The sequence below is a fragment of the Mandrillus leucophaeus genome, unplaced genomic scaffold (assembly GCF_000951045.1).
Source record: "Mandrillus leucophaeus isolate KB7577 unplaced genomic scaffold, Mleu.le_1.0 Scaffold1144, whole genome shotgun sequence".
Classification (NCBI taxonomy): domain Eukaryota; kingdom Metazoa; phylum Chordata; class Mammalia; order Primates; family Cercopithecidae; genus Mandrillus; species Mandrillus leucophaeus.
The window spans coordinates 571017-582870 of NW_012099699.1; the positions used below are offsets into that span (position 1 = coordinate 571017).

Sequence of the window (11854 nt, forward strand, 5' to 3'; positions counted from 1 at the left end):
CCCACCCTCTGCCTTCTGGTAGGCCCCAGTGTGCGTTGTTCCCTTCTATATGTGTATGTGTTCTCATCATTTAACTCCCGTTTATAAATGGGACATGCAGTATTTGATTTTTCTGTTCCTGTGTTAGTTTGCTTAGGGTAATGCCCTCTAGCTCCATCCATGTCCCTGCAAAGGACATGAACTCCTTTTTTTTATGGCTGCATAGTATTCCATGGCATATATGTACCACATTTTCTTTATTCAGTCTATCACTGATGGGCACTTAGGTTGATTCCATGTCTTTGCTATTGTGAATAGTTATGCCAGATTTATATGCATGTTTGCAAAGGCTTACAGCACTCTCCTGTGTCTCACTTACTCTTCCTGCATTTAGAGATATATAGAAGGCATGATCCCTCTTTTTACACAGGTGAAAAGGAAGGTATGAGGAGGTTAAGTGACTTATCTGAACTTACATGTATGGGGAATTGGAGATGAAACACACACTTTTTTTGCTTTGTTTGTACCCAACGCTATTTTTTGTTCGGCTAACATTCAGAAACAGTAGTAAAATACATGAAAACTGGAATATTCTAGGTGAGTGGAGGACACTGCTCCAGTTAATGTATACTTTACGTATGTAAGTTTTGGCTTTCAGTGAATTAACACATTTCAAAATCATATCAGAACATCATCTAGGTATATATTTTTAAAAATCATGTCTCATTACACAGTAATTAAGTTGAAGAGTTACCCTTGTCAAAAATACCCACGAGAGACTTCATAAAGAAGTCTATGACAAATGCACTATCACCTATGGGCGGTGGTGATAGATAGTGGTATCATTGTCAAAGCAAAATTCACAAAAATCAATCTCACCCAGGACAGGCTAGTGATAATGTTACGAGTGAATGCTAAATACTACATGATAGAAACTATCTGTCTGATTCAGTTTGGCTCTTTCTGTGTTTTATTAAATTACCATCTCCATCTTTTAGTCATCCTTCTTCTCATTCACTATTATCTTGTCCTTTGAGTATTTGACAAATAACTTCTCATTTATCCTAATATGTTGTACAATCTTCCTTTCATTCTCTATCTTGGATTTTCTTATTTTAACATCCTCTTACCTCTATTCTGCAATCTTTACAGTGTTCCTTTGTAAATGATGCCTTACACAGTATCTTGTATCTCTCTTGCCTTTGATTACCTTTTTTTTAATGTTGACATTCACTCAACTAGGTTTTTTTCCCTCATTTCTTTTTCTATTTTTTTCTTGTTTTGTTTTTTAGAGTATTTATGTCTAGGCAGCATGCATTACCATTAAGCACACGTTAATTTACTTCTGAACAATGTAGCTGTTACTTTCCTGCTGTAGCTCAAGCAGTTCTTACTGAGCCTCTTAAAATCTGCACACAATTTTCTTGGTTGGATATTACCAGTGTGTTTCATTTTCTGCCTTCTTTATGTTAAAACTAGAATCCAATGGAGCAAACCTAACTACTGAATAGATAACATTGCTTAGATACCGTCTACCTTTGCATTTGCGGACTCATATGGTTTCCTGCTAAAATTAAATTTCAGATCAAATCATTTATATGATACTCTCAAGGGTCATCTTCCAATATTACCAGCTCCATATGTCTAAGTGGCAGTGAAGGACTCATCAGGCAAGCCGTGAGGACCAACAACACACAAGGAAAGAGAGCAACCAGCTGACCCCGTGGAATGACAATGAGCCAGTTCCATGTAGAATTTCTTCCTAAATATTTCACGTGCCAATTTTAAAAGTTCCAAACCAAAAAGATATGACTTGTTTTATATTTTATATACATATATATCTTTTAAAAATATAAAAGGAGAAATAAAAAACACTGTTAGCAGTTGAAATCCTTTAAAAACTATAAATAAAATATTATAAACTTATAATACTGGCACTTAAATAATTTAAAAACTAGTTTCATCCTTTTGGAAATGCTTCATTTTCATTAAATTTGATATTAAATAGGCAATAAAATACAATATAAGTGAAGCTAAATTTTAATATTTTATACAGCTCAGTCTACTACACAGCATTCTCCTCTTACCGAATGTAAACATTTAAGAGGTGTTTATCAATGACAACAAAATATTCAATAATATAATTATAAATATATGCCTGATTTTAATGCATTTTAAAGCATGCAAAATCAGTGTTTATTTTGGGCTTGTGTACATTTCATCTTGTTCAAATGCTTTTAAAATTATTCACAATTAATTAAACAAATATTGACTCAACACCTATTATGTGCATAATATTGGTGATACTCTGATAAGAAACAAAAAGGCTTCTTGCCCATTTGGAGTCTATAGTCTGGTGGACTAGAGAGTTATTTGTCAAATGATCATGTAGATAAATTTATAATTGCAAACTGGAGGAAATAATACCGGTATAAGATAAGTACAGGAAGAATCTCAGAGCCCCTGCGATGGCACAGGCTTTCCCAAGCTGAGATTTGAAAAGTAAATTGGAGTTAACAGAAATTAACAAAGTGTGGGGAGAGGTAGATTACTTTTAAGGCAAAGTAGTGAAATGTGTGGAAATGGTTTGTGGTGGGACAAAGTGCCTGGGGGACAGTATGGCTGGAGTGCAGATGGCCAGGGGCACAAGTGGTGGGAGATATGGCCAAGGGGAGAATTTTGATCTTTATCCTAAGAGCCTAAGGGAAGTCGGGGAAGAATTTGTAAGCACTGCAATGACGACATATTCACATTTGGAATAGCAAACGTTCATTCTGGCTACATTACAGAGAACAGATTTGGAGGAGAACAAGAGTAAAAGCAGAGAGACCAGCTAAAAAACAAATGTGATAATCCCAAACTAGACAATATAAGATTGGATGAGAGTGTTGTAGTAGAGATGAATGCCATACACACAAGTGGAAGCCCAGTGTGTGGTAATGAGTTGGATAAGCAGGAGCATCATGAGGAAGAAAGAGGCACCAAAGAAAATTCATAGGTTTCTGGCTTACATGCTCAATCCACGGGGGTCCAGATGACCAGACCGTGAGTGGTGGGGAGAGATGAGAGAGAAGCAAGATTAGATCATGGTGGGAGAGCACTGTATGTCATCCTGAAAAAAGGTGGAAAGCCATAGTACAATTTAAGGAAGAGAATGACATGACATGACAGGATCTGTAATTTAGAATGTTCACTCTGCCATATAAGTAATAACTGGTTAGAGTTGGATAAGGCTTACAAAGAGCCACCATAGAAGGAAACCAAATTTGATGAAGGGTAAAAGAGGGAGTAGAGTGAAGGGTAACCTGCTAATTTCGGTTTGGGAGACTGGGCATATACTGGAGGATAAAACATTGACATGGTCTAAATAGGAGAAAGAATTAGCTTTAAGAGGAAATGATGAGTTTAGTTTGAGATGTCCAATCCACAGTCCATAGTAAGGCACACAGAGCCAAAGCATGAGAATGAAGTCAGCCTTGAAAATATAGATTTATGAGTTAACAGCTTACACATGACAACTGAAGATCAAAGGAAGAGTTATAGAGTGAGGGGAAACATGGACTGAGGTCTAGTCCCCAAGGAACACCAACTTTGAAGTGATGATAAGAGGAAGAGCCTTAGAATGAAAGGTTGGAGAATTAGGAGAAAAACAGAGAGAGGAGAGTATGCTAAGAAGGAAGGAAAGATCAAAGCTGGCAACTGCTGCAGAGATTTCAAGTAAAATTCATAAGTATCAAGTGGATTTAGTTACCAGATCATCATTGGTTATCTTATAAAAACAGTTTCAGTAGTGGACTGGCGAGAAAATCCAGGCAGCAGTGGAGTGAGAAATAAATACAGACTTGTCTCCAAGTCTTTCAAAAATTTTGGCTCTGAAAAAAGAAAGGAGCTGAGGACAATAGCTACAGAGGTAAGTAGAGTCATCATCAAAAAGCATCCTAATATTCCACACATATTGTAGGGCAGTTTGAATATGTTAAGCATGATTCTCATATGTGAGGAACTTGGGTTTTTCCAATGAGTAAAACAAAATGGCAACAAATCAAAATGCATTGAAAGAGATATATGATTATGTAATTTTTTTTTACTTTATCTTTATACATTAATTGAAATATATCAAAATACATTTTAAATGTGAGTTCTTGGGAGGAATAATATCTTCTTTACCCAGGGATATTAGGGAATTCAATTTCTCCATTTAAAAACTATGAGTATAAAATATAAAAGCCCTTGAAGAAGAGAGGGCAACTCCTACAGCAGTCATGCAGGATCAACCTCGCCACGTGCTCTTAACAAATCTAAAGACTGTATCAAGTGACTGATGAGCCAATCAAGCAGAGAAAAAGGAGCAGAACAAAGATTGGCAGTACTGCCGGGCACAGTGGCTCGCGCCTGTAATCCCAGCACTTTGGGAGGCCGAGGTGGGTGGATCACCTGAGGTCAGGAGTTCGAGACCAGCCTGGCCAACATGATGAAACCCCGTCTCTACTAAAAATAAATAAATAAATAAAAATAAAAACATAAAAACTAGCTGGGCATGGTGGCCAGTGCCTGTAGTCTCAACTACTTGGGAGGCTGAGGCAAGAGAATTGCTTGAACCTAGGAGGTGGAGGTTGAAGTGAGCCGAGTTTATGCCATTGTACTCCAGCCTGGACAAGAGTGAAACTCTGTTTAAAAAAAAAAAAAAAGAAAAAAGATTGGCAGTACCAATTAAGGCATTTTTCCAGAGGAAAGGGAGTCTTAGCTATTAGGTAACTACAGGATCACAGTAATTCTTTATCAGTATAATCTGGGGAATTCTTGAATATCCCAGTTGTCTGACTGTACCCCAGACCAATTGCATTACAACCTATGGGTGTGAGATAGGGCTCCTGGTATTTCCAATGTGCAGTCCTAGTCTAGGGCACTGTCTCCTCTAATGTAGTCATGGGTAATTGGAAGTTGTGGCCACTGCATTTCTCATACCCTGGTCGCAATTGCAGGATCATTCATGACTCTGAGATAGAGGCATTAGCGGACTTAGCCTGATTTTGGATAATGAAACCATCTAACTCTCTAATTATAATTCCATCTGTATTAATTCACCTTTTGATTGTTATGCACCTTGACCACAGGGAAAGAGAGAATTTGTCATATTTACTTGAGTGTTTGTGGTCTGCATGGAAGATATATTTCTAATTACAAATATAGTAGGAAAAAAGTAATTAATGAGTATTTACATTTCCTCCCCCCTCTCAACCCATCAAAGTGATCTTTGCTTTCAGTAGTCCTATTTCTATGCCTTTTATGTTACTGAATCTGAAGAATGGGCAGATAAAAATAGTATTAGAGTAAGAAAAGGGTGTAAAAGAGTAACTTTACAGTGGAAAAATCTGGCAAACACTACCTTAGTCAGGTGATCAGGGTCAATATCCACAGTAATGTCATATTGGTCACATGGGTTCTCAATGTGATGAAAATGGTACTTTACCTCTGAAGTTTTTCCCACAAAAACTCAAAATTCCATTCTAATCATGAGAAAGATACGAGACAAACCCCAATTGAGGGACAGCTTACCAAATACAGGAACCTATCCAAACTGTCAAAGTCATCAAAAACACTGTTTCAAAAACACTGTTACATATTTTTGACAGTGTTACCACAGTCTAGAGGAACCTAAGAAGACAGGATGGCTAAATGTAACATAGTATCCTGCATGGGATCCTGAAACAGTAAAAAAAAATTCAGTAAACACTGAAAAAATATGAATATAGTCTTGGGTTAATGGTAATATATCAGTATTATTAGCTCATTAGTTATGACACGTGTACCATGCTAACGTAAGACGTTAACAATGGGGGAGACTGGGAATGGAGTATGTGAAGGCTCTTGGTACTTTCTTTGCAAGTTTTCTGAAATCTAAAACTATTGTAAAGTAAAAAGTTTATTTTACAATAGTATTGGAATTAACTAAAAATGGATTATAGACCTAAGTGTAAAATGAGAAACTGTAACCCTCCTAGAAGACAGCATAGGAGAAAATCTAGATGACCGTGGGTATGGCAATGACTTTTTAGATACAACACCAAAGGCTCAACCGGGAGAAACCTAGTTGACAAGCTGGGCTTCTTTACAACAGAAAACTTCTGCTCTGTGAAAGACACTTCTCAAGAGAACAAGAGAAGCCACAGAGGGGAAGAAAATAATGGCAAAAGACATAACTGATAAAGGACTATTAACCAAAATATACAAAAAACTCTGAATTCAACAAGAAAAGAACCCAATGAAAAAAACGGACAAAGACCTAAATAGACACCTTACCAAAGAAGATATACAGATGGCAAATAATAAGCATATGAAAAGATGCTTGACATCATATGTCATTAAGGAACTGCAAACTAAAACAAGAATGAGATACCATACACACTTACTGGAATGACAAAATCCAAACACTAAAACACCAAATGCTGGTGAGGATGTGGAGCAACAGAAACTCTCATTTATTGCTGGTGGAAATGCAAAATAGTAAAGACCATTTGGAATACATTTTGGCAATTTCTTTCAAAACTAAATATACTCTTACCATACCATCCAGCAATCATGCTCCTTTACATTCACCCAAATAGGTTGAAAACTTGTGTCCACACAAAAGTCTGCACAAAGATGTTTATAGCAACGTGATTCATGCTGCCAGAATTTGGAAGCAAACAAGATGTCCTTCAGTAGGGGAACGAATACATAAACAGTGAGATGTCTAGACAATGAAATATTATTCAGCACTGCAAAGAAATGAGCTATAAAGCCATGAAAAAATATGGAGAAACCTTAGGTGCATATTACCAAGGGAAAGAAGCCAACATGAAAAAGCACAACACTGTATGCTTCCAGCTATATATTCCAAAAAACGCAAAACTATGGAGGTAGTAAAAATATGAGTGGTTGTCGGGGTCAAGGAGGAGGAAGGTATGAATAGGTGAAGCATGGAGGATTTTTCGGGCAGTACAACTTTTCTATATTATACTACAATGGTGGACACATGTTATAATGCATTTGTCCAAACCCATAGAATGTATAACATCAAGAGTGAACCCTAATGTAAACTACGGCCTTTGGGTGATGAGGAGGTGTCAACTCAGGTTTATCGACTGTAACAAATGTACCATTCTGGTGGGGGAGGTAGACAGTGGGAAAGACTGTGGGGGCAGGGAGTAGATAAGAGAACTCTCTGAACTTTACGCTCAATTTTTTTGTGAACTTTAAACTGCTCTAAAAAACAAAGTCTGTTTAAAAAACAGTGTGAGAGAATCTGCTGGAAAGAGTAAAGAGTGTAGGCTGAGACATAATAAAGATCTGACACTTTTAATGAAATACTTCTTGTGTCTCCAAGGTCAGATCATCAGACTATACTAAGCCAACGAGGGCAAGGACTGCACAGTTTTGCTCATACCTCTAATCCCCAGTGTCTGTCATAATTCCTAGAACATGGGAAACCCCCAATAAGTGTTAGTTAATGAATGAATGAAATGCCACTTATTACATGGATTTTTTTCTGATTAACCCTAACCAGATGAAATTGTTCTGTTAGTACATATTTCTCAAGAATTTCTTCTGACTTTATTTTATTTCATGTTTTATTTTATACTTGCATGCAATTGTCTAATATTGTCCTCCATACACCTAAACACTGATGTATACACACACACACACACACACACACACACTCCTGAAAGTTCTTCGAAGACAGATTGAGCCTCATTCATATTTTTCATCTGCCAACACTTAACTTAGGCTTTGCATGTTATGAACATTTATGTGTGCTTGTTAAATTGATTTATTCTGCCATGACCTGTTAGAAAATTCATATTTATTAGTAGTCACATAACAAATATGAATTATTACGTATTAAATTAATATGAGATAAATGCACTCAATTTAATCTAATGTCTACATACATTTGGCAAGAAACTCCATGTTGTATCTGTACATTTTATATTGTTGCTATGAGATTCTGAAAAAGTGTTTAGTGTGCTGTTGTAACATCAGGGCCATTGTTTAGCATTATGTGCTCAGAAGCCTATTTGATTTCCCTGTGGAAATTTTCCTAAGCCAACAGCAGGCTATGTAGAAAAAGTACTGGCCAGTGGGAATCTTCAGACTGGGTCCTGCTTAGGTCCCTGGGTTTAGCAAATTGTATGGCCATTGTTAATTCGTTTCACTGTCATGGCCCGAGGCAGCTCTTCTTTAAAATACAAAATGGACTAGATAATCCCCAGGAACCTTCTAACTCCAATATTCTTTATCATTTAAAGCTCTTAGATAATCAAATTAAATCCCTACTTTGCAGCCCCGTTTCTCGCTTCATTCATATTTCTGGCCACAAGATGGCGGGCTTTATGTTGTTTTCTTCATTCTCTAACAGCAAAAAGTTTTTAATGCCAACACAGTTTTGAAAATTTAAAATTTCCAGTTCCTTAAAAAGTCTGATAAATGCAACATGGACTTTACATTCTGACTTTAAAAAGTGTCTTAAGTGCTTTGGAGTTTCACAATAGAGAAGATTTCCTCTTTTGTGTAGAAAGACTGATTTACACTGTATTTCTATACAAATGCAAAAATCTCATGATGAGATGAAAGAGACCACAAGTATTTTCATTTGTTTTTCTTTCTCTTTACACAATCAAAGATAGTGCTTTTGGAAATCAGAACAGATGAAAACTACCATGGACGCTACTGAATAAAGTTCTCAAAACACTGTCATTCTGGACTTTTTAGCCAATGTTCTTGACAATTTCCAGGTATTCCAAACTTTTCTGTGTGCTACTGATTTCTATGATTTGATTGGAAGCAGAACTAGCAAGTCAGAATGCATCTATTTTACATACCAAATTGGGAATTAGGAAGAAGGTGATTTACATTTCAGAACTTCGAAGTAATTTTCCTTCATTGACATAATCTATCTGCTTTCAAGAGACTCATGATGTTGCCAACTTACCCTGGTCAGCAGCTCGTTCATTTCGGTCACGAGTGTATTCAGATTGCCCTCTGCCAGCTGAATAAGCCTCTCTGGGGCCCGCTGAGGAGAGAGCAAGTGCTGAAAAAGATTCCATCCCATAAACATTTTAGTAAATGGCCTTGCAGTGATCAGTGTTTAACAGAACACATTTTTGTATATGTATAAGGAACTTAGCCTTCTCATCTTCAAAGAAAAGAGAAGGAAGCTATTTCAACTGTGCACTTACACATTGAGTGTCATGCCAAATATTCAGGCAAATAATAAAAATTGCAGGCCGGGCGTGATGGCTCATTCCTATAATCCCAGCACTTTGGGAGGCCGAGGCAGGCAGATCACGAGGTCAGGAGATCGAGACCATCCTGGCTAACACAGTGAAACCCGTCTCTACCAAAAAAAAAAAAAAAAATTACCCGAGCTTTGTGGCGGGCGCCTGTAGTCCCAGCTACTCGGGAGGCTGAGGCAGGGGAATGGCGTGAACCCGGGAGGTGGAGCTTGTGGTGAGAGGAAATCTCGCCACTGCACTCCAGCCTGGGCGACAGAGCGAGACTCCGTCTCAAAAAAAATAAAAATAAAAATTGCAGTGACTTATTGAGAAATTACTAAGTGCCAGGCTTTTTTGTTTTGTTTTGTTTTTTTCATTTAATTCTCACAACAGATCGATGGGGGGTGTTATTCCATTTCATGAAAGAGCAAACTGTCTTGAAAAGGATTAAAAATGTGCACGAGATCACACAGTCAGTAAGGGGTAGAGTTAAGATAAACTCCTTGCCTGGCCCATTTAAGGCTCCCATTCCAATTAACAGAGATACAGATCACAGGTAAAAAAGAGAATGGCAGGCCTTGACGTAGGGACCCGGCTAGGCACTAACTAACTGGCCTGCCCTCCGTGTTGCTAGGAACTGGCCTGACAGCGGGGCCATATTTTTTTCCTATGGAACATAAATAATCTCACAGGACACTAACATTAGACCAGGTCACTTGGAGCCAGTGATGAATGAAACACAAAAAAAGAGACTACCCTGCAATGTCTAAGCACAGACAAAACCGTAGCGGGTTTTGTGCAGACCACAAAACTACCCCAACCTCCCCTTTCCTGGCTAATATGAATGACCACTGCCTCCTTATTAATCATAGCTTTATCCTCTCTCTGTTCTTCCTTCCCTCTAGATAGGATTCACAAAATAGTCACAGAATTACTCCCACTTCCGAATAGCACCCAGCTGAGTGCTAACCTTAAGTTATCTAGCACAACCTCAAATACTGGAAGTTATTCCTACACCTTCTTATTGAGATAGCCCACAATTCCCCCATGGTGTTCAGTGTCCCTTGTTGCAACAAGTTAATAAATCCCACTTTGTTCCATCACATGTGTGTCCTTGATGGTCTTTGGCTGAAGCTTGGGGAGCACTGACATAGTTAAAGGAATTGAGCAAAGAGGCGAAATAACTTAAGTTTTTATAATACCAAAAGGTGATGCTCAGTATACAAATGTCAAGTGAATGATGGAAGAAGAACAAAATAAAGAATCAAGAAAGACTGGAATTTAAGGATAATCCAGGTCATCTGGATCAATATTCAGCCAGAAGTGGATGGGTCACTGAAACCCTTGGCTTAGATGATGTTCACAAATTGGAGCCTCTTCTATAGGACCTTCTTTAATTCATCATCCATTGCTTAGCTATTAGTTTTAAAATGTTTTATGTTCAACTAAGATGTTTGCTTTTCTAGTTTATTTTTCTGTGTTCCTTCCATATACAAGGAAAATAACTGATCAGCATTCTTTTTATCAAAACTCTTCACTTCCCTGAATACCGGGACCACAAGGTACACTCAGGTTCTTCTGCCTGACTTTCAAGGTTGTCCATCATATCACCCTGCCTCAGTGAAGTCTCCAGCCTTATCTTTCACTAGCAGGTCTGACTTTTAGTATCTGCCAGACAGGCCTAATTCACACCACTGCCTCTGCTTACATGGCTGTGTTAAGCACAGCTGCCTTCTCCCTGTGTCCTCACATGGCAGAGGGATCTCCAAATACATTGGGCGCTAGGGCTTGCTGTGGTCAAAATGTTTGTGTCCTTCCAATATTCATGTGTTGACATCCTAGTCCCCAGTGCGATGATATTAGGAGGTGGAGCGTTTGGGAAGTGATTAAGTCATGAGAATGCAGTCTTCATGATTGGGATTAGGGCCCTTATTAAAGAGACCCCAGAGAGCTAGCCATCCTTTTCCTCAGTATCCAGATATTAAATGAATTAAATGTGGGGTCATAACAAGAAGTCACTCTCTATGAGGAACAGGCCTTCACTAGACATTGAACCTGCTGGTACCTTGATCTTAGGCTTCCCAGCCTCAGAACTGTGAGAAATATATTTCTATTGTTTATAAGCTAATCAGTTTACGGTATTTGTCATAGCAGCTCCAATGGACTATGACAGACCTTCAACACATAAAATTGGGGAGATGTAAATATTCAGCCCATGACAACTTCTTTCCTATTTCTTGGAGTTTCTGTAAAAGCTATGTATGGTAATCCATGTAGGATTTCAGTCAATTGCCCAGCTTGTCAATAAATGTTAGTTATTCTTGTTATCATCATTATTGATTTCTTCTTCTGGAAAATAGGGATAATAATACTTACCTTGAAGGTTACTGTCAGAATTAAAGAATATATTTCCTGAAAGAATATCTACCAACACCTAATGAAGAAATCTTAGATGCCTTCCTCTAGAGCAACCAATACTTCTCTATTAAAATTGTGTCTCGGCTTCAAATTCCAACAGCAATTATACTCTCAGTAATGGTACCTTCCCTGGTTACTCTGAATCTTACTGATACCTCCAATCGCTGTACTCTAATGTACTTTGAATGTTTGTAAAACACATG

At 37.9% G+C, this 11854-nt stretch overlaps 1 protein-coding gene across 1 annotated transcript in view; it reads right to left on the reverse strand.

Annotated features, from left to right (window-relative positions):
• Positions 1-11854, reverse strand: part of LAMA2 (laminin, alpha 2) — a 293272-nt gene that overhangs the window by 157077 nt on the left and 124341 nt on the right. The window contains exon 23 of the mRNA XM_011997459.1: positions 8951-9049. Within this exon, the coding sequence (XP_011852849.1) occupies positions 8951-9049 (99 nt within the window). The remainder of the gene's footprint in view (positions 1-8950; positions 9050-11854) is intronic.